We start from the raw sequence: 24,743 nt of genomic DNA, 5'->3' as shown, positions 1-24,743 counted from the left end.
TACGTCTGTTTGTTTGCGAAAAAGGAAATAAAAAAGTGTTATTAAATTTTAATTGTTTATTTTACAAATGTAGGGACTAATATCAAAATTCTGTTACAGGCAGTTTATAGAGCATGCTTTTGCAAGTACATTGCAAAAAACTGTTTGAATCTATCTTTAAAAATGGTTCAGATATATCGGTTTTAGCAAAATCCTGCATTGGGTATATTTTTTTCAAAATATTTATATTTAGTTGAGTTGTTACAGCTATGAACTCTCTACATACAAAAAATTAATATTTTACACCAAATAGAAAAAAAGTTAAAAAAAAATACCATCCTCTCCCCTTAATTGATATTGCTGTGAAGATTTACTGTGTTGTGTGTTAATATGTGATGAAAAATTGTGTCATGACATCAATATTGTTGCCTGTTTGGTGTGCCTTTTGTACACATTCCACCCACTGACCATAACTTCCCTTGCAACTTGCCCAACCTTTGGCCAGAAGGGATCACCAGACACTCCTTCTTCATGGCAAGAACGGACAGCTGAGATGTTGCTAATTAAGAAACAGTCTTTTGCTCCTTATTTTTATTTTATTTTCTAAAATTTGTGATGCCATAACGTCATGGTATCACCACTGATCACATATATAACAGATTGGCCATCCCAATGTTGAAAACGGTAACACATGAAAGAGAACAATCACAAGGATCGCTAGTGTCGATTGGGAAACGACCGCTAAATGAAAGTACAGTTGCTCCATGCTATTCAAATGAGAGTTATAACGAACTCTACACTAGTACCAGCACTTATACAGTAGGACCATTGAGGATTAAAGAACCTATAAATACGTTCTTGCAATGCAGTATAAGAGTTTCAGATCTATCTAGATCGCTCTCAAGAAAGAGGAGGAGATATTTTAAGACTCAAACAAACACATGTAGGATAGTCTGACATACCTAAACCATCGAGGTTCGTGCTGTATGCCATCTTGTTCTTTGCGTTTGCGTCTGTCTCTCTGTGACTGTTCCAACTGGAGCTTCAAGGTTTCCGCAGCTGATAGATTCCCCTCCTCCAGCAACCTGATGTAGATATTCAAAACGTATTAAACATTTCCACAAGATTCCTAAACAAATTGGTGTCATGAATATGATATATACTTCCTTAAGACTAGGGCTGAAGAAAAGTATTGGTATCAGGGTAGCAAATAATTTCTATATACATTGTTTACAAAATGCGTCCCATTGCCGGGTGTCTCTACTGTCTGTAAGGAGCAGAGAGGGTGAACAGTCGACACTCCTCAATAGTAGACCTGCTTAAGTGACGTGAGGTTGTATCAGAATGCCGAAACAAAAATCCAACAAAGTACAGATACAGTAGAATTCCTCGTATCCGGCAACTGTGGGACAAAGCCAGTGCCGGATAATTGGAAAATATGTTTATAGGTTATGTAAAGCCATACTGTACTGTACTGCACAAACATTTTTTTCCATGTCGAAATTTAGTAATTTTCATATATGTAGGTATTTAAAAATAAAGTTCTGAAATACATATAATGTTTATTTTTAGTACTGAATACAGTAATATACATTCATCAGTTCATAATTTATTGTAATGCATAATAGCATCGTAAAAATACTAAACGTTTTTGTAACCTTAATAAAAGTGACCTAGTCCATAACGCAAAATTGTTGGGAAGAGGCATTTAAAGGTTTAATGACCCATTCAAAGATAACTGTACTTCTTTAGATGTTTGTAATAAGTTATTTTGAAGGTAAATGTGCTATATTACTAGTTTTTAATATAAAATTATGTATTAAATTTTCGTAATGTTTGGAAGCCTTGAAATGTGACTTGGTTACTTTTACCAAGAAACCGACGTTATGGCAATTTTAAATAGCAGCCATGTGACGTGAAGAGCAGTATAGCCAACATCGCAACTGTGAAGATGAAGTAGAGCTCGATGATTTGAACCTCTTTAACATATCTCTAATGTATTCTTGTTTATATATACTATCTAGCACTCAAATTAAACTTTTACACGCTATAGGAACAGAGAATTTCACACTTTCCTATTTAGACTCGTCCAACACCCCTTCAAATGGGCGAGTTCAAGTGGTAAATTTAAAGATATCGTCTCTGTGAATTGTTTGCAAGGCCCAAGTGACAGCTTACCAATCTCCAGGGACATAATGGGGTGTTCTGTCTATGTTTCCATACGTGAACAATGTAAAGAGTAAAAAATATATGGCATGTGCGATCCACGAAAACCACTAACATCTTCGATTCTTCCCTTTCGCATGAATGACTTTTTTTTTTTGTGATCTAGCAAAATGTGCCATTGTTTTGCTACTGCCACTTATTTGGGTGCCGGATATGGGGGATTTTACTGCAACAAGGTGAATGAATTCAAAACATGGAGAAAATGTGTTTGACTTAATTGATAAGAATGATATTTTTTGTAAATGTAATGTTTGTTCCGAGTTAATTAATTTGAAACATAAGTAACCCTGTAAATGTAAATTCTATTATGAGTTCATTCATACGGAGCAGACTGTACAAACAGCCGCTACAGTAACTAGTTGAGCGTGCACACAAGCATTTTGTAAACACAGAGTTCTAAGTATGATTCACTCTAGCCTATAACCGATAATATTTGAGAAGAAAAATTCGCTCAGGTGCCGGGGATCGAACCCGGGTCCTTGGTTCTACGTACCAAGCGCTCTAACCACTGAGCTATGCCAAATTCAATCCACAGCACAGGATCGAACCTTCCTCCTTCAATGTTTCCCTTTTGGCCTGACTCCAAGCTAGGCATATATGTTGACGTTTCATGTCCAAGTCAACTGCCATTATGCAAGGGGCGCACTCAGCTGAGTGACTTATTTGGCCGGGATTCCGCAGTTAAGTGTACAGTAATCTGTACAGAATATGCACTGCTAGCTATGAGAATATTAAATATTTATTAATTTGTCCTACAGAATAGTTGAGTGCGTCCCTTGCATAAAGGCAGTTGACTTGGACATAAAATGTCAACATATATGCCTAGCTTGGAGTCAGGCCAAAAGGGAAACATTGAAGGAGGAAGGTTCGATCTGGTGCTGTGGATTGAATTCGGCGTAGCTCAGTGGTCAGAGCACTTGGTACGTAGAACCAAGAACCCGGGTTCGATCCCTGGCACCGGAGCAATTTTTTTTCCTCAATAATAATAAAATCGAAATGATAGCCGTCCAAATCTTGGATTTAAAATATCGGCATCCTAATCAATTCAAATGAACAAAAAAAGAAAATGTAAATTAATTTAAAAAAAATATTAATTGTCAATTAATATTACAGAGATTATTCTGTAGGACAAATTAATAAATTCTTAATATTCTATAACCAATACTTTTTTCCTGCCCTACTTATGACACATTTTGTGTGTTTCAAAGTGTTCACTTCTTTATCATGTTACAAACGATATTCATGTTTCTTCTTTATTTTCTTGAACTGATATTCATGTTTCTTCTTTATTTTCTTGAACTATCATTTACACAAGACATAGAAAAATTAACATTATTTGCTACACATCCAAGTAAGATATATCTTTATTTTCTGGACTGTACAAGAAACACATTTTTTATAATCTCAAACAGTAAAACATCAGCGTTGAAAACTGTATGATTTACATAGCTGTAATTTTTTTTATTTTGCAAAAAATCACGTAAAATAACCACAATGAAATATACAGGGTTACTACAAAACAAATAGACACTTTAAATTTTGTATAAAACGAAAACTATCTTCTTCCTCCTCCCATGATCTGAAAACACTTCTTCACTAAATCCTCCAAGTAGATGTTGAACAGGGTAGGTGATAAAGGGCATACTTGACGTACTCTTCTCCTATTTCATTTCTTTCTGACATTTCTTCTCCTATCCTGACTTTGACTCGTTGTTTCATATAAAAATTACTGAACAATCTTCTCACTTTCCAATCCACACCTATTTCTTGAGGATCCCCATCAGTTTATTCCAATCCACTCTGTCAAAAGTCTTTTCTAGGTCCATAAATACTGTACATATACACTTCTTTATTCTTCTCTAGATATATTTTTCAGATTGTTCGTAGCAGTCCAATTGAATTTCTCATATCTTTTCCCTCCCTGAAGCCAAACTGCTCTACTTCCAATTGTTCTTCCATGTTAGAATATAGCTTTAAAACCCAGAAGTGTCTATCTCTATTTTGTAGTAACTCCCATATATCTATTGTTCGCATTTGTACTATTTTCTTGTATATATTGTTCACTTTGTATGTTTGTGGATAAAAATTCATACACAAAGTTATTTTTTTTAGCATCAACCTGGTGTTTTCAAATAAAACTATGTATTTTATTTTTATTATAACAACAATTAGTGGTAATGATGAATGACTGTTTTCTGAGATTCTTTTGCAACTCCCATACAGACCACAAGTTAATGAGAAGCACACTGTAAGTATATTATTTATCATATGACCAACATTATATAACAATGTACACTATGTCCCGCTTAGAGGGATCAAGAAATAAGTGCTAATTTAAAGTATAAATAATGGTTCTAGAACATAACTTTTTGTACAACTTGATGTAGAAACTCTCCGAGTTTCGGAGAATGGTCAGTGCAACTCGATGTATGTGCCTCGAGCTACCCTGAAGACATCCAAAAGGTACTCAACCTTCTGCCAAGTGTTCCATAACATTTGTGGAGTGATTAGCGCAGCTGCATTTATAATGCGTTGTCTCAGTTTTTCCAAAGTGTCAACTGTATCACATTGGTACACAAAATTCGTCATAAAGCCCCAGAAAGAGATCAATGGGCGTCAAGTCGGGTGACCTAGGTGGCCAGGCAAGAGTTCTCCTTGTTGCTGAAAAACCGATCCTAGGGGAGTTGATCAACAACAAAAGTTTTGCACATGTCCATACACATTCCCGATGATGGAATGTTCTACTGAATGGCGTCAGGCTTGTTTCCACGATAAACGTTAGTGCGCATGCACATGAACATGCAACTGTTTTTAAACCATTGGTGCATAAACTTGGACAGTTTCTGCATCTTGTCAGATGTAAATCAAAACAATATCTTCATCTGATTTTAAGCGGTGAGCATTTATTTCTCGATCCCTCTAAGCGGGACATGGTGTATTATTCCAGGACAAGTTGTAAGACAATATTCCATTATCAACAATAATTCACGTATAAAAATTACGACATTAAATACCTAATAAATCAACAGCAGCATGTGTAAAGAAAGTAATTAATCATTTTATTACAATACTCTGACTCTTCAAGGTGTTGAACAGTTTTGAACTATTTTTGATGAGAAGTAAACATGAAGGGTAAAAGCACATTTGCAACTTTGTCTACAGTAAAATAAAATATCGACAGAAAATATAAATGTTTATTGTTTTGCTCAATTCTCGCAGTGGCCTACGCCTAGGTTATGTTAATTTTTCAAAGTAATTCGTATAGGTATCTTCAAGTTTTAAAATATTTCTTCTTATATGTATGTGTATGTATTTATTCACACTGCAGTGGGTATACACCCGGTGGCAGTGGTAACTAATTACACTCAATAATGACAATAATATACTTATTAATTAAAAATACAATTAATAATAAGAATGACATTCAAGGAAAAAACTGTTACAGCCAATTTTAACAAATTAGTGTATTATTTTAATTTTTTCTATCTTGAACAGGTCAGCTGGTCTAATCCATGAAAAAATTGATGATGATGATTTAAATTTTTTAGTAGAAATGACATTTCCATCAGTATTATCCCCAAACAAACAAAAAAAAAAAAAAAAAAAAAAACAAACAAAAAAAACTTCCAATTTTTCTGTCATATTATTAACCTACCTTTGATCTGGTCGGAATCTTGTGTCTGTGAGTGGAAGATATTTGGCCATATCTGGATCTAGTTCATTCAGTTCCATCGCAAATCTTGTGAAGCCATAGTACATTTCATATTCTTCTGGCATGGTTCCTGTTAATGGGACAGACAAATATCATTACATGTAGAAAGGAACAAAATATATTCTTGCTAATCAAAACACTAAACAACTGACACAATTCTTTTTCCAAATCTTTCAAACATAAATGCTGTATATGCCTTAAAAAACTGTAAGATAATAAAATGTATTGAAGAAAAACACTTTTGAGTATAGGCTAGCACAATGATGTCAAGGTCAAGAGCACATAGAAAAATTATGATTTATTTAACGATGCTCACAACAGCCGAGGTTATATCAGTGTCGCCAGTGTGCCAGAATTTTGTCCTGCAGGAGTTCTTTTATATGCCAGTAAATCTACTGACATAAGCCTGTCGCATTTAAGAACACTTAAATATCATCGACCTGGGCCAGGATCGAACCTGCAACCTCGAGCACAGAAGACCAGTGCTATACCGACTATGCTACGCTGACAAGAGCACATAAACAATTCTATATATGAATCGGCGATTGCAGAAACAGCTGTGCAAAAAAGAACCAAAACAGGTAACAAACATTAACATCAAGAGCAATGAGTAGTTTCTAATTGTTCCTTGTGTTTTGTATGCCTACAATACAAGCAGTGTTACCTGGCCTCCATATACACCGAGCAGATGGCGCCACCCCACAGTACAGGGCTTCACTCCACTTCCCAAACAGATTCCGCACAACCTTTCCATCTTCATTGCTCACCACACCAAACACTTCATGCCGCTTGGCTGACCAGTAGCTTGCCTAAGAAGTATACAACACCATGTTACACAATGAGATTGTAAAATTCTCATTTGTAAAAACAAAATGTTTGCCATAACAATACCACTAATAAAACTAACATTTGTACGCACGCACACAATGCTTACTTAGATTGCGTGCTCTTTCAGCTAATACTACTTCATTTTGAATCTTGCGTACACTATTTTTAACAGTTGAATATAAGTAATTGATTAACTAGCGGACTTACTCGTGTTAATTATATAAGTCTGTGCGGTTTACAGCTGTTTCGGTGTTTCATCACACCATCCTCAGAGCCTACTATATCTCGGCGTCATCTCGAACTTCTATGCCTGTTGTGTGGGTGCATTTGATTGTTGAAAAGTGGAGTCAAATACTGTGTGTGTACTGAAATTGATCTGTGTTGAGAATATGATCGGGGTGGGTTTTAGTGTGTTTGTATATTTCGTATTCTATTGTGTTGAGTTTTTGGTTCTTGGGTTGTATGTGTAGGATTTCCATGTCCGCATTTATGTTATTGTATGTATGGTTAGCATTAGTTATGTGATCGGCGTATGTAGATGTATTGTGTCCTCATTCCAAACATGCTACAAAGAACACATTAAAGCAATAACCAGAGGACATCAATTTCAGTACACACACGCACTATTTGACTCCACTTTTCAACAATCAAACGCATCCACACAACAGGCAGAGAAGTACGAGATGACACCGAGATCTAGTAGGCTCAGAGGATAGTGTGATGAAACACCGGAACAGCTGTAAGCCGCACAGACTTACATAATTAACACAAGTAAGTCCGCTAGTTAATCAATTACTAATACTAATTTTTATTTCGATATTAGTGATTCCATGCTTCAGATTAACTATAGCAAGCCCTTAAATAATATCAAAGTAGCTGGGGGATTCTTCAGAATTTTACAGAATTTGGATGTAGAGTATTTATGTCAAGTTCTACTATACATCAATGCTATCGCAAATACAAAAAGACACGACATTCGTGTTATTGAGCTTAAAGCTCGAGTGATACAAGATGGACTGCTCAAGTTGCATCCTGTCAGGCTGTTCACAGAAATGTTCCAGCAATTGTTGTCACTTTGATTTGCATTGCAAGAGACAAACTCACACAATCATCCGAAGCACAGGGGTTGTTAAACTGTATTCTTGACCAGCAATTCATTGTAAATTTATGCATTTTTCCTCCATTTTTCACTCTGTTGAGAAATGTTCCTGACTATCTCCAAAGTAAAGAATGCGATATCGCAAAAACTTGCACTCTTGTTCAGAGCCTTGTTGAAGCTTTGTCAGAACTTCGGTCTATGCTTGAAAAGTTTAAGAAAATCTTGATTCACAGTCTATGCCATGAAAATCAGACTGCAGAGTCATGAAGTGTCTCCACATAGACAATACAAACTTCCATAACACCTGGCTGAATATGTGATCACCAGGCAGTGCATTTTCGTTACCAAACGTACAGCGGATCGAGTAGTTTCTTCCGGTAGGCTACATCTATTACTTCATGTCGATGCATAAGCAGGACAGTATTGTACGCAGGCATGCATAGACTATGAATCACAGTAGAATACATCGTCAATGTTATTTATGTAAAACACCAAGTTACGACTACATTGTAATCTGATTCTAATAGTAAGTAAGTTGCATTTTCATTCAGACTTTTGTGTTAATATTATTTTAATTTATCAATCTATGTTATATTGTATTTCATTTTGATCTTTATTTTGAATATATTGTGTAAAATGTATATACTGCTAATTTGTATATAGTGTCTATATAGTGTCCTCACATATCACATTCTTATATCGAATTATGCACACTTCATCCCCCTATTATTTATTCGCTCGTTTTCATATTCTCTCTCCCTATCATAATATTAATACTCGATCACAATGTGATAACACGCTAGAAATTCCACTTCACACATCATCTCTGTATTCCTCATCTTTCACTGTTGCTACCTCTCGCCACTGGAACTCTCTGCCGCCTGAAGTCAAGGGCTGCCGAACATTGAAATCTTTCAAATTCAAGTTAGAAAATTATCTTATGACTAGTTGCCAAACTAACTTACTATTATGACAAGTGTTGTATTGCATGTTTTCATGTATTCACATTTTTTTTATGTTCTAGTGATATTTAACTTATTTTATATTTTTGTTTTCATATTTTCCAATAATGGTATATCTATAATGTGATAAGTTGAGCTATATATAATCATAATTTTCCTTACTGTGTGTACCTAAAAATATTGAATTCATTTTATGCTTTGTACTGCACTATTTTATTATTATTATTATTATTATTATTATTATTATTATTATTATTATTATTATTATTATTCCTTCATAAGCAATATCAGTCTTCGTATTCCTGCTAAGGGTTTAAGATTTCATAAAATGTTTTATAATAGGAATTCTAAATCTCTGTCTCCAGTCTGCAGATGTATTAAATATGCTAATTTGCATGGATTGAACATGGATCCATTTAATGTGTAGTATATACTTTTCGAGTTTTATGTCAGTTTTATTATTTATGCCATTGTTAGATATGTATCATACTATTCTCGTCATTTGCATAACTTTACAATATTAATTATATGATTCCTGTCTTCATTTATATGATTTCATTAATTCATTTGTAATACATTTTATTTAATTGCCATTATTTTAATTATCTCACTGAACTAATTTTAATAATATTATTTGTGCTATTTATTTCGTTGCATTTTGGTCAATTGAGTAATGTAGACTATTATATTGATTGTATTTTCATCTCATTGCCATTTTCTATCATTCATTCTCATCATCATTTGTTGTTTTGTTTCGTTTTGTACCTGTGCTAAACTGGAATTGGCCTTGTGCTGTTGTTCGCACATTAATATTCTAAATAAATAAAAATAAAATAAATTATTACCGGTATTATTATTACTACTACTATTATTACTATTCTTATTTTTAACATATTATTATTATTATTATTATTATTATTATTATTATTATTATTATTATTATTATCAATAACTGTCTTATTTTTTTATACTTTGTATGTCTAATTTATTTTGACCTGCTGTTCACATTTTATTATGCTTTTTCCTTTCTTTCTGTATGTTATATATTATGTCTGATTTCTACTTACTTGTTGTTTACATTTTATTATTATCATCTTATTCAGTTTTGTGTGTAAAATTGTAGTGTACTTTGTAAATTTGTAGTGTTTTTTGTAACGCAGTTTTACTCCTGATTGAGTGTTAGAGAAGGCCGTATTGCCTTACCTCTGCTAGGTTAAATAAATTGCATTATTATTATTATTATTATTATTATTATTATTATTATTATTATTATTATTATTATAAGAACTTAAAGTTAGAGTATGAAGCCTGAAACTCCAGGATATACTAGCCAATATCTTTCCCAACTTGTTTGGGAATGAAAATGCGCTGCCTGGTCATGAAATTACAATCATTACCTTAACAAATGTTAGTTTGCAGTTGATCTTGCCATTAGTGATACGCAGTTCTCCATACTGGTCAACCCATCGCTGGCCTCCGAACAGATTGTGAACACACGTTGTCACTTTGTTCCACTGATAATGGTCACCATACTTTGGAAGTGTCACATTCACACTACCTGAACCAGTTACAAAAAAAAATAATGTTATTAAATGACACATACATTCTCTCTACACACAACACAAAACAATTAAAATATAATGATAGCCCTATACCATATCAATAATCCTATGGTTACATTCTTATAATTCTTTTTAAGTCTCAAATATCTACTGTTGGAATTCCCCACATCCCACATCAATTGTTTATAAGTACAACACAACAAGTACATCCTTCCAAAATCCAGCAATGTGATGAGACATCAAAAACCTTGTCCACTAACATAAGAAATAATCATACAGTAGAACCATGATTATCCGTCACCCTATTAACCGATTGGCAGATTATCCGACTGTCTAGTTCTCGCTCTTTTTTTCCTCAGAAATAAATAACTTATATATTTTTTTATTTTATTTCAGTTGGTTATTTAACGACGCTGTATCAACTACTAGGTTATTTAGCGTCGATGACATTGGTGATAGCGAGATGATATTTGGCGAGATGAGGCCGAGGATTCGCCATAGATTACCTTGCATTCACATTACGGTTGGGGAAAACCTCGGAAAAAAACCCAACCAGGTAATCAGCCCAAGCGGGGATCGAACCCGCGCCCGAACGCAACTTCAGACCGGCAGGCAAGCGCCTTAACCGACTGAGCCACCCCGGTGGCTAATAACTTATATGAAGTACTGTTTTGTACATCATATTAGTAGGTTCTACTTATGTTTTTGCTAGAGAGTGATATTACAAGCCTTTATCGTTACACAGCATTGTCTACTGTTCGAAATGCCGTTCTATAATATAACTTGTATAGCCTATAAAATGTCTTCCATGGGTGTTCACAGAAAACGTGTTGTGCTAAGTATCGAAAAAAATATGGAAATAAATGAATGGTTTGAGAAAGAGAAACTGTTGCTCATCTCGCATCAGAATACGAGATTGGAGTTACAACTGCGCGATTTAATAAAAAGAAAACAAGGATAAAGTGTAAAAAAGTACGTAAATCTACAACATGAGATCTCCTTTATTTCTATCTTTCCTGAGACAGTCATTACAAAGGGTTTCCTTGCCCCTTAAAAACACGTCGTTGACAATTGAACTTAAATTAGTGAACTTCTGATTCACTACATAGCGAGTTAAATACAAGACCATGAAGGAAATTACAAAATCTTTCATGGTACGGATTATCCGATTTTTTCGATCAACCATTCAGTACATTCCCTTCATTACCACGGATAACAGAGGTTCTACTGTATATATGAGCAAATTTCTTATCTCTGAAATAAACATTCTTGGAGACAGACACTATCATTCCATTTGCACTTTACCTTATACTAAGGAAAAAATCAAGAAGAAAATTGTTACAGTTAACTTTAAATAAATCGACATTTTGCATTATTATTAAAATAAAAACCCATTAATTTTATAGTAAAACTATTTCATTTTATGTTCATAATTCCTAAATAATACTTGCTGGATACTCAATATCAACAAAATATGTCTAAGAGATAGGTAAGATTGTGTACACAAATGGAAGACAGTTGGATAGACAGAAAGTAATTCTTATTTAGTTTCCCATGAATATGGCGACATCGAAATGCAATTAGAGGGTGAAGTTAATATGTTCGATGTTCCACAACCACTCCTCCTTCAATACCCGTCTTATACACTGTAGCAAGCTGTGCACAAGTATGCCTTATTTGATGACAATTCAATACTGCCACATTTTGTAACCTAAAGTAATCAAAGCTAACATGATCTAACATACACAAACGAAATGTAATCTAAACTAACGTAACCAAACTAAACCCAACCTAGCATATTCTATCCTACCATAAACCAACCTACACTAAAAATAACCTAGCCTAACCTATGTAACTGAAACTTTCTATCCTACCATAAACCAACCTACACTAAAAATAACCTAGCCTAACCTATGTAACTGAAACTTTCTATCCTACCATAAACCAACCTACACTAAAAATAACCTAGCCTAACCTATGTAACTGAAACTTTCTATCCTACCATAAACCAACCTACAATAAAAATAACCTAGCCTAACCTATGTAACAAACTTTCTATCCTACCATAAACCAACCTACAATAAAAATAACCTAGCCTAACCTATGTAACAAACTTTCTATCCTACCATAAACCAACCTACAATAAAAATAACCTAGCCTAACCTATGTAACTGAAACTTTCTATCCTACCATAAACCAACCTACACTAAAAATAACCTAGCCTAACCTATGTAACTGAAACTTTCTATCCTACCATAAACCAACCTACACTAAAAATAACCTAGCCTAACCTATGTAACTGAAACTTTCTATCCTACCACAAACCAACCTACAATAAAAATAACCTAGCCTAACCTATGTAACAAACTTTCTATCCTACCATAAACCAACCTACAATAAAAATAACCTAGCCTAACCTATGTAACAAACTTTCTATCCTACCACAAACCAACCTACAATAAAAATAACCTAGCCTAACCTATGTAACAAACTTTCTATCCTACCATAAACCAACCTACAATAAAAATAACCTAGCCTAACCTATGTAACTGAAACTTTCTATCCTACCATAAACCAACCTACACTAAAAATAACCTAGCCTAACCTATGTAACTGAAACTTTCTATCCTACCACAAACCAACCTACACTAAAAATAACCTAGCCTAACCTACGTAACTGAAACTAATAAAAACTCTATCTTACCGAAAACAATGTAAACATTATTATACTCTACCTAACCAACCTAATATAAAATCTATTCTACCTAGGCAGACTACGTGAATTAGGAAATCAGCATAAAGTACTAAAGCAACATAACCCAGCCTTCCATTTTACAACTCTCATATTCAAGACTACTATGGATGGAATTTGCATATATTGGATCCACTGTACAGTATTACTTGCTATATAATTTGTTAGTGGAATGTAGCAGTTTCCTCAAGGTTTAAGATCATTTCGTAGGTAGCTCTTAATGAGATTGTGGTTTGAGACTGGCAAGCTACAGTGCATACATTTCATCTTCCTCTGCTCATTTGCAGGAACTGTGTCACAGCAATATCTACTCGTAGTTGCGCATGCACCATTCAGCTCCCCAAAATATTGTAAAAAAAATAGTAAAAAATTGTAGAAAATTACAAAATTGTAAAACTGTAAAAATTGTTAAATATTGTAAAAAATTGTAATTGTAATATTGTAAAATTTTGACTTGTTGCACATCTTAAAGCTTCATTGCTCATGTAAGATCTATGGAATATAATAAATGAAATGAAAAAATAAATGAAAGAACATGCATAGCAGCTAACAGACGATTGTCTTTTTACTGTGTATAATATTTAGTTGAGTTTCAGTGAAGTAAGTTGTTGTGTGCAGTTTTGACTTTCATTTCTCTGTTTGTGTCTGTTGCTTGAGTCATGGTTCAAAGATTTAATACTTACTGGCTTTTAAGGAACCCGGAGGTTCAATGCCGCCCTCACATAAGCCCACCATCAGTCCCTATCCTGAGCAAGATTAATCCAGTCTCTATCATCATATCCCACCTCCCTCAAATCCATTTTAATATTATCTTCCCATCTACGTCTCGGCCTTCCCAAAGATCTTTTTCCCTCCGGCCTCCCAACTAACACTCCATATGCATTTCTGGATTCGGCCATACGTGCTACATGCCCAGCCCATCTCAGACGTCTGGATTTAATGTTCATAATTATGTCAGGTGAAGAATACAATTCATGCAGTTTTCAAGATTTAATACAGAACAAATAATTTTCATTTGCCGTTACTTTTTAAAATATGAAACACCTGCTCAATGTCGAAGAGAATTTCAAAATAACGGGATCATTTTTGACAAGAAAAGAAGATGAAGACGCCATGTTTTAACTGAGGAAAAGCTGGCTATCAGAGCTCAATTAGAACAATTGCCGCGAAAATCTCTCACGAAGTTAATACAACAAACTGGGGTCAGCCGCACATCAGCACATAATGCGACAAAATTACTAAAATTTCATCCATACAAGTTACAAAAGTGCAACAGCCTAGAACCCAGGGACCCACATAGGAAAATAAATTTTTGCAACTGGTTCATTCAATCTGTACATGAAAAATTTAAATTATGGTTTGTTTAACGACGCTTGCAATTGCAGAGGTTATCAGCGTCGCCGGTGTGCCGGAATTTTGTCCTTTAGGAGTTCTTTTACATGCCAGTAAATCTACTGACATGAGTCTGTGACATTTAAACACACTTAGATGCCATTGACCTGGGCCAGGATCGAATCCGCAACCTCGAGAATAGAAGGCCAGGGCTGTACCAACTACGCTATCGAGGATGACTCTGTACATAAATATGCATGCAACTGTATTAGATAATATCCAGAATAAACAACTGAAGTGGTATGGTCATTTGAAAAGATTGGAAGAATGAAGAATCCCAAGACAAACATTTGAGTGGATCACACCAGAAAGAAGAAAAAGAGGCCGCCCCAGGATTAAGTGGTTGAGCGAAATACAACAGACAATGGAAGCAAGAGGGTTGGATGAAGAAGCATAGAGAATAGAGAAGAATGGTGTTGGGCAACTGGAAGACTTCGAAGAACATCGTGAAACCAGTTTTTACTACTACTACATGACGGCCATTTAGACTCAAATTATTTGTGATTTTAGTGACGAGGTGTGGTTTCACTTGCACGGACGAGTTAACACTCAAAATAATTGGTACTGGTCAGCAGATAATCTACGACTTATTCATGAGAGTCCATCACATGATCCTAAGATCGGTGTATGGTGTGCATTAATAATCAGCCGCATTTTTTTTTCCATGAAAAAATTAATGCTGACCAATACAAAAACCTAATTTTGGATCAGATTTATCCTCAATTAACTAAATAAGAACGAATGTACAGTGTGTTTCAGCAAGACAGGGCTACAGCCCGTACATCTCGAACTTCATTGTGAGAGATTGCTCATATGTTTGATGAGAGGGTGATTAGTATATGCTTGTGGCCTGCTCGATCCCCAGACTTAATGTCCTGCGACTTTTATTTACGAGGCATTTTAAAAGACAGGACCTACAAGTTAAATCCGCGAACATTGGATGAACTGTAGAACAACATTTCGGAAGCTGAGCTGCAATTTTTGAACCAAAATAAGTTTATGTGCTACAATGCCTACCTCACAGCAAACATAGAACACTTTCAACATCGTCTTTGTAAAAGATAAGCACCTTTTCTGTATTTCACCAGTCGCACTGCATGCAGGGTTGTGTGCAACTATGCTGTGTATTGCCACTTCGACTCTACTTCCGCAAGCGAAGGAATATAAAATGTATGCATTGTATAAGTAAAGAACTAATAGTGAGTCAGATATCTAAAATTTGAAATATAACGAAAGTGTCTTTTAATTACCTGTTGGCTGAAACTCCATGGACTTTCCCCAGAACTTAGTTTTGATCCTGGCATCCTGACAGAAGACAAAGTTTCGAGATTCTGCAAAACATACGCTGATAGGGGGATGATGACTCACCTGTGAAAACCAGATTTAAAACAGAACACTAAAATCAACATTCAAACAAATTTCAGTTTCCACACAAGGCACTACTAAATCAGGCGTAACTTGATTAAAACATTAAGAAACAAACAAGATTTTGTTTCATCACACAATCGTTTTAAGTTGTTTAAAATAACACATATTGTCTGAAAGATGTTCTAGATCAGAGGTGCCATGAATCAGCTCATAGAGCATTGCTCCCACTCTCTCAGAAAAGGGAGATGAATATTTGCACTGAAGGAAAGTTTCTGTTTCCATAATGAGCATTTACAAGAGGTGAACAATTTATCCACAAAGTTTCAACCAAGCATCAATTGTAGCATTACTACTGTTTTGTTATATCCAATTCATTAGGTTGTGATTAGGGGACACAAACAATTGTATTAATCCCAATGTTTATTTATATTCAATTAATTAGGTTATGGTGGCCAGGTAGTTAAGTGGTCAGGATTTTTCTCGTTGACAAAACTTCTAGAACATCCCAGAGGTTCACTTAGCCTCCTAAAAAATTGAGTACCAGGTCTTTGCCAGGGGTAAAGGACAGTGTAAGGCAGTGATGGGCGTTTGAGTGCATTTGCCCTTTCTTGCGCACGGGGAATTCCAAGTGCGAGCGCTGCAGCGCGCTGTAGTGTGCCAGCAGCTATAACAGATCTTACACAGCTTTTAAATGAGCTAAATTTAGGACTTCAGGGAAAAGAAATTCTTAATACACAATTTGCAGATAGAATTGCAGCTTTTAAGGAGAAATTGCTGTTATGGATACGTCAAATGCAAAAGGGCGAAATATATCATTCCCCATCCTTATCTAAGCGCATAGAATTTTGAACAATGAAAATTTCGAAATGTACGCATGTATTCTATCCAGTCTATTAGAGGAATTTACATCAAGGTTCCACAATTTAGATTGCCTGGAAATAGATTTGCGTATTTTTGCTATATGTTCCGATTCCAATTGATTATTGATAAGTCCCCACTTCATTATAGTGTGAATTGATTGACCGGCGATGTGATCGAGAGATGCGAGCGAAATATGATTCAAGGTCGAGTCTTATGCAGTTTTATGACGGATTCTCAAGAGGACGCTCTCCCAATCTGCATAAGCTGTGTGAGAAAGAAAGTTTTGTGTTTATTTGGTTCCACTTATAGGTGTGTACAGTTATTTTCTATTACGAAAATAAACAAATCTCAAACAAGAAACGATGGGCTTTTAACGGCAGTTCTTCGCATAGCTTGTGCTAATACAGTTTCTCCAAATCTTGAGAAATTAAGTAATATGAATTAATGTGCAACAGACATGTTTTGTTTTGCGCTTAAGGAAGTGTTTCATTACTTTGTGTTCTTATATAGCTTGGTAGAATAACATTTTGTTTTGAAACATACAGTACGTACCACAACTTGAATAAACCGGTTTTCATGCACTCTATAAGCACAGTTCTCTCGTAGTACACCGTGCAAGCACAGAGTGCATAATTCTGCCCAACCCTGCTCTAAGGGAATAATTTTATCTTTCATTAGGTTGTGATTAGAAAACACAAAAATCCTTTGTAATATCCAAATAAAAATAAAATTGTTAAGTGTTAACAAAATACACTACTGACTACCACTTGAGGCCATGGATATGTGGAACAGAACTAAATAAAACCTTTTTAGACAACCATTTCTAAAAGCACATCTAATGATGCTTGGCATGCATGTTAACATCTGACTACTGTACAGTAGCATGAAAAATGTATTTTTAAAAACAGTAGAGTGAAAAGTATTTTTAACACTGACTTTCAATTGTTTGCGCAGACTGCCAATAATTTCTCACCAGATGTCACATGGTAGCAATAGCAACTGATCAATAAGGGGGTTTGAACAACACCAGACCTACTTTTAAAAATGACTTATAAAAATTACTTGAAGAAATCTTTTAATGACAACCAAAACTTTTAACATATGTTTTGAGAAACTGTTATATTAATGATGCTGTTGATGCAGTTGCTAACAAAAATTCATTGTGTGGCAGCACTACTGGTAACACACTCACTAAAATTTACGGGAAATAAATTAGGGTATGAAAGACCGTGTGAACAAGTGGGAAGAATCTTTTTGCTGTACTTACTTGAACGTTCTTTATCTCGAACTATTCCATAAACCTGTTGTATGGTATATCATATTACTTTCTTGATTTTTCTGGTAATAATTCCAATGTTACTCTCACTGCATCTTCTTTTATTTCTTCCAGTTCTCTTTCAGAATTACTGTATTCATTTTCAAATTTCAGCCATAATTTTCATAAAATAAATAAAATTTGTACCATGTAAAACAATTAAGAAAAATCTGTATCCAGAATATTACACTAATTATATTTGCTACCTAAAGAAGAGGCAAGGTGTGCATATACTAAACGTAAGCAAAGCCATAAGCATTGGGATACATTTGTCGAATTAATAAAGAAACTAGAATGTGAAAAAAGAATAGCTCAGGAAAATTTTCTAAAAATATTTTAAAAGAAGATGAAAGCAACACTTGGGGTCAGTTTTATAATAATTATGTACACAGGAGAAAAAGAAAAAAAAAAAAAAAAAGGAGTAATGATTTTATGAAATAACAATGGAGAAAGTATGACTGATGATAAAGAAAAAGCCGATTTATTAAATTCTTATTTCATTTCGGTTTTCAATAATGATAATGATAATAATAATAATAATAATAATAATAATAATAATAATAGTTGTAGTAGTAGTAATAGTAATAATAATATCGAATATTAGTAGTAATAACAACAACAACAATAATAATAATAATAATAATAATAATAATAATAATAATAATAATAATAATATTTACTAATATTTATTGTGCTGTACAACAGCCTGGGGCCAATAACAGTTCAGCATAAGATAAAAGTTAGCACAATAATAATAATAATAATAATAATAATAATAATAATAATAATAACAATAATAATAATAATAATAATAACAACAACAATAACAATACCGCAAACAGGGTGGTTGTGTCACAGAGGTTGAATGTGAAGTAAAATTGACTCTTGTAATAACTTCCAAAGGGGTTGGAGAGAGAATAACGAAATTAAAATTTCGGAAGTCTCGAGGACCAGATAATATTACCACAGAGATTTTTCAATTAAGTTTGTTTGTTTTATTTTAAATGTTGTATCAGTGAAGTGTGTTGAGTCAGTGAAATTATGATTTACAATGGCAGTGAATAGTTTCGATCAGTGAAAATTTATAGTGTCAGTGAAATGTATTCTAAAAAGTTAGTGAAATGATGTGTCATAGTGGCAGTGCAGTGAGTGAGATGAGAGTAAAATGAAAGTGGTGAAAGAGTATCTATTTAGAATTAGGTTATTTTAACTTATTATTAATTATAATTACGGTGTGTAATTAAGCTGCCACTGACACTGGGTGTTTGCCCATTTGCAGTATAAATACATAAATTTACCACCAAATGGCATTCAATGCCACACCTGCCATGTCGATCAATATTCTTAACGACAGTAATATATGTAAATAAATTATTAAATTATCTAATGTATTTAGAAATCCTGAATAGCTATCTAAAAATAGTGTACAACACATGAACAATGTTCTTTTGTTCATATGTATGATTCACTCGACCTATAGCCTTGAATTGCAAACATCTCTGTTCACAAAATAAAATGTGAATACAAAATACCATCCCATTGTGGAATCCTGGGAAACAAGAATGCGGATGCTTTAGCAAAGATGGGCAGCACTGCTACTTACAGACCTGTTACTAAATCTACGTATTACTCTGTGAAGAGATTTATTAAATCTACATACTTAGACTTCAACAAACAAAATTTGATAACACAATCCCAAGGGAAAAAATGGAACTCTCTGCATCACAATCCACAGTTAATTCCCGATTTACCACGAAAATCGTCTGTAGCTGCATTTAGATTGGCAACAGGCCATGATTGTTTGGCCAAACACCTGCATAGAATTGGAATATATCAGTCCCCTAACTGCCCATTGTGCAACTCAAACCAAGAAATGGATTCGGAACACCTCAAAATCTGTGCTTCATTGGCTGGTCATGATAATATCTTTGAAAAATATTGGAGTGCAAGAGGTCAAATGACTTTATTGTCAAACGCCTGGCATTAGAAAACAACAACAACAAAATAAAATGTAATTTTAACACTTACATAGTAATAAATAACTTCTCTAGTTCTTGTATAAATAATGAATTTTAAAAATATTCTCAAGTTCGAATACAATAATGATTATCTAATATATAAAAGTGAAAGTACGTAAGTTGATGTATGTAATTTTTTTAATAACCTTTCTTTACAAGCAAGTTCCATTACAACAGTGCAATACTACATTCTGAGAGATTTCACATTACAATATTGTTAACTCTTTTGGATACAATGTATACATATATACACTATTTGACAACCTATTCTATTTTTCTTGAATTTTCTGTTTATAAAATGTCAAAATTTATACTGATATTAACTCTTTTAAATACAATTTATATACTATTTGACAAGGTATTTTGTTTGCATTTACTATTTACAAAGTGTCAAAATTTATTCTGTTGTTAATTCTATTTTATTTGACTATTCATAATGTATTATGAGATATATAAATAAAACACAGACGTAATAGGAAGAGAGACCTTGGAAGACCGAGAAAGCGATGGAAAGACCAGCTCACCTGAGGCGGAACAGGCCAGAAGGCCTAATCCTTGAAAGAATTTGATGATAAATAAATTAATAAAACAATAAATGGGAAGTTCTGGTATAAATTTCTTCTTTGACTCATAATCTGAGATTGTGCTCGGGAGGGAATTCTTAGTTCTCTTTGGTTCTTTCCTAGGTTTTCCCTAACTGTGAGATAAATGTCAGGTATGGTGAATCTTCGGACTCACCTCACCTGATGTCATCTCACTATCACCAATTTACCCAACATGAAGTAAGTGTACATGTGTAAGTGTAAGGTTGATATAGTGTCGTTAGAACTCAATTAAAAATTCAGTTTCTTTATCATGTTACTAATGATATTACCGTTTATAGTTAATTTCCTTGAACAGTTATTCAAAATATATAACTGAGATAATAATATACATCCAAATAAGAAGAAGAACTCTCACTTATTGGACTGCATGGAAAGGCATTCTTTATAATCCCAATCCCTTTCCTTCCTCCTCTCTCTACTTTTCTATTCCTAGTGCTGCCCTGCTATGGCACTAAAATCGTCCTCCAGTGGCTTAAGGAGGAAAGCTGGTGATCAACAAGATCTCCCAGCTAGGTCCAATGGACCAGTCAACCAACAGCAGGTGTGGTATTCCAAACATTCTGGGGGTTGTGTGTGAATGAAGTAGCCACCAAAACGTTAAAATATGGTCACACGTTAAAAGTGTTAAAATTGTTTAAAAAGGTATTTATCTTCGACAGACGGCCCGTTTCGATGCTATTTGTCGTCGTCTTCAGTGTCTCTTGAACCACTGCTGATTTTGGCTCTGCGATGTGCAGTTGTCGATGGTAGGGGTGGGGGGTGTGTTGTTCCTATGGTGGGGGTTGGCTGTCTGTATGCTATGACGTATTATGATGTCAAACAATGTGTGCGTATTGAACTGTAGTTGCGTATTAAGTATGTAATGTGGGTGTGCTATTGTATTCTTATATATTTCGTATTGTTCTAGGATATTTAACTGTAAACATCACACCAAAAAGTTTACAGTTAAATATCCTAGAACAATACGAAATATATAAGAATACAATAGCACACCCACATTACATACTTAATACGCAACTACAGTTCAATACGCACACATTGTTTGACATCATAATACGTCATAGCATACAGACAGCCAACCCCCACCATAGGAACAACACACCCCCACCCCTACCATCGACAACTGCACATCGCAGAGCCAAAATCAGCAGTGGTTCAAGAGACACTGAAGACGACGACAAATAGCGTCGAAATGGGCCGTCTGTCGAAGGTAAATACCTTTTTAAACAATTTTAACACTTTTAACGTGTGACAGAGTAAATGTTATGTTTTTAACAAAGTGTTAACGAGAACTTTAATCAATAAAATATGGTGTTCACTTAAATCGGCTACAACTTGCCATTTTCTAATTGTGCAACTCAAACCAAGAAATGGATTCGGAACACCTCAAAATCTGTGCTTCTGTCGCTGGCCATGATAATATCTTTGAAAAATATTGGAGTGCAAGAGATCAAATGACATTATTGTCAAACGCCTGGCATTAGAAAACAACAACATAATCCCAATAAGTAAAATGTCTGTTTTCATTTTATAAATTGTGTAGTTTATGTAGGTGTGTGTTATTAACTTCGCATAATGGCTATTCATATGTTGTAATAATTACCTAATGTTTATTTAAATTTACGAAAATGTTCATTTATAAGTGGTAAATGTCAAAATATATTAGTAGTTTATAATGATATCTTCAGTATTTTCTTTCCTTTTCATATTCAGCAATATTGTCATTCAGAATCCTTTAAAATTGACTGTTTCTCATAGAAAATCATCCACTAGATATTTATGGGGAACTTAAAAAAAATGAAATTAAGTGTATTGGAATAACCCACATATTCGGAATATGTATGATGAGACTTTCCTGTGTTAAACTTCAATGTACCTCGTTCACATGTTTCGACCTATTTATGGGTCATCTTCAGAACTGGTCATTATTGGTCTTGGGGCCTCTTGTTCTGTTTCCTGTGAGGGTGCATTCATGTGGTATAGTGTAGAGTCAAAGAGTGTGTGTGTGTTTTGACCAGTTCTGAAGATAACCCATAAATAGGTCGAAACATCTAAATGAGGTACGTTGAAGTTTAACACAGGAAAGTCTCATCATACATATTCTGAAGTGATACAATGTTAAAAGTTGTGTAATCAAGATGTATAACCCACATATGTTGGAAAAACTGAAATGCAATAAAAGAATGTAAATTGCAGCAATTTTAGAAGGAGAAAAAAATAATGCATGTTAATGTAAATTTTCTTAAAAGGTGAGAGATGTGTGGTGATACAAGAACATCATTTCCGACACCTTCTATGACAAAGATAGGTGGTTATTGTAATTGTAATTTGCATGAGCAATCTTCTACGCACTTGACTTAAGGGGCTACGAATATCTGATTCTGCCGGCAAACAGCATGCTTTCAGAGAAAAAGTCTGCCAAGGCTTGTCTTACCGGTACTTCATAGAACCTTGATGATTTTTATGGTATGTTATATCTTTATCAGGAAGAGGAAAAGGAATTGCTTGGATCACTGGCTGAGAAAAAAACTGTCTGCTGAAGGATGCACTTGAAGGAATGGTAAACAGGAGAAGAGTTCGAGGCAGTAGAATATATCAGATGATAGAAGACATTAAGATATATGGATCATATGTGGAGACAAAGAGGAAGGCAGAAAATAGGAAAGATTAGAGAATGCTGGGTTTGCAGTGAAAGGTTTTCCCATAGGCAGAAAACTATGAATGTTTGAAATGAATGAATGTTATGTCTTTATAAGAACATTAAGCTTACTTCCTCTCAGAATAAAGTTAGTCCTTACCATCAATTTCTTTAATCCAATTTCTAATAAAGATAATTAGTAATAAAGGCATGTGGCATAGGATAAGAATTTCTTTCGGATCAAATAATATGTTATCGTGCCGCAAGCTACAATTATCACGAACGTCAATTGAGAGCTATAGTACTGAAGTATTCCCAGTCTAAATTTAAATATGTTTTTCAGTCGGTTTTTTAACGATTCTGTATCAACTAAGTTGTGGGTTATTTAGCTAGATAAAATTAGTGATAGCCAGAGGTATCTGGCGAGATGAGGCCGACGATTCACCATGTGATTACCTGGCACTCGTCTTACAGTTGAGGAAAAACTGAAGAAACCCAACCAGGTAATAAATCCTGTGGGAATAGAGTGCAGTTCCAGAATAGTAGACAAACACGCCAATCGCTCGAGCCATGCTGGTGGTTCGAATGTGTTGTAGACCAACTGAACTGTATTCAAAGCAAGTGGAATCAGAGAGAATATAATTTTCGATGCTGTACTCAGAGATTATCTTTTCAGGGGTATATTCCTAACACTGCATTTAGAAACTCTGGTTTTAAGAATTTACAAGTAAATTTTAATTGCACATAGAGACATATAACAAGATTCGAGGTAAAAAAAGAAAGGCTATATTTTGCCTGCTGATCCAGAGTTGCGCTTGAGCATGGGTGCGATTCCCATTGAGGTTTTCTCCAATCATAAGGCAAATATCAGGTAATCAGCCGAAGTGGGAATCGAACCCATGCCTGAGCACAGCTCTGGATTAGCAGGCAAACACACTTACTGCCTTGAGCTATACCAAAGACTATGACCCGATGAATAGAAAATTAAAGCTTTTTTGTCGTTTAATACATTAAAATTACTAGTGAAAGCAAGCTTCACACATCTTAAAAAAAAAAAAAAAAAAAACCATTGCCTGTACCCAGTTAATTTTTATTGGGGCACTGTTTACGAAAATAGAGTACCGACAGCATAAATTAATATAAATTACACAACTTGCAATATTTTATATTTCTCCTTTCCACTCTATAAAAGAACATGATTCAAAGCCATTTCTTAGAAATTTATTTGCCTGTAATGATTGATTTTAAATAAAACATGTTTAATTTTTGGGAATGTATGCAATGGAGGTGGAAAGAACTGGCCGCCCTTCCCCATTATTCCTGGCTTAGTTGCCTCATGAGTGATAACTTATTGGTGTCATTTATGAGGTTTCAACCTGTTTTCGGACTGTTGCCTAAATATAAAAAAAGTAAATCCATGGCGCTA

At 34.4% G+C, this 24,743-nt stretch overlaps 1 protein-coding gene across 2 annotated transcripts in view; it reads right to left on the bottom strand.

The window, feature by feature from the left end:
- Nucleotides 1–24,743, bottom strand: part of LOC138695916 (oxysterol-binding protein-related protein 6-like) — a 123,169-nt gene that overhangs the window by 3,480 nt on the left and 94,946 nt on the right. For both annotated transcript variants that reach the window (XM_069820278.1, XM_069820279.1), the window contains exons 14-18: nucleotides 15,763–15,880; nucleotides 10,204–10,364; nucleotides 6,582–6,726; nucleotides 5,861–5,987; nucleotides 942–1,064 (exon numbers count right to left, since the gene is read on the bottom strand). In XM_069820278.1, the coding sequence (XP_069676379.1) occupies nucleotides 942–1,064; nucleotides 5,861–5,987; nucleotides 6,582–6,726; nucleotides 10,204–10,364; nucleotides 15,763–15,880 (674 nt within the window). The remainder of the gene's footprint in view (nucleotides 1–941; nucleotides 1,065–5,860; nucleotides 5,988–6,581; nucleotides 6,727–10,203; nucleotides 10,365–15,762; nucleotides 15,881–24,743) is intronic.

The sequence above is a fragment of the Periplaneta americana genome, chromosome 3, assembly GCF_040183065.1.
Source record: "Periplaneta americana isolate PAMFEO1 chromosome 3, P.americana_PAMFEO1_priV1, whole genome shotgun sequence".
Lineage (NCBI taxonomy): Eukaryota > Metazoa > Arthropoda > Insecta > Blattodea > Blattidae > Periplaneta > Periplaneta americana.
Note: the sequence above shows the minus strand (reverse complement) of the source record. Positions and strands in the feature narration are given on the sequence as shown.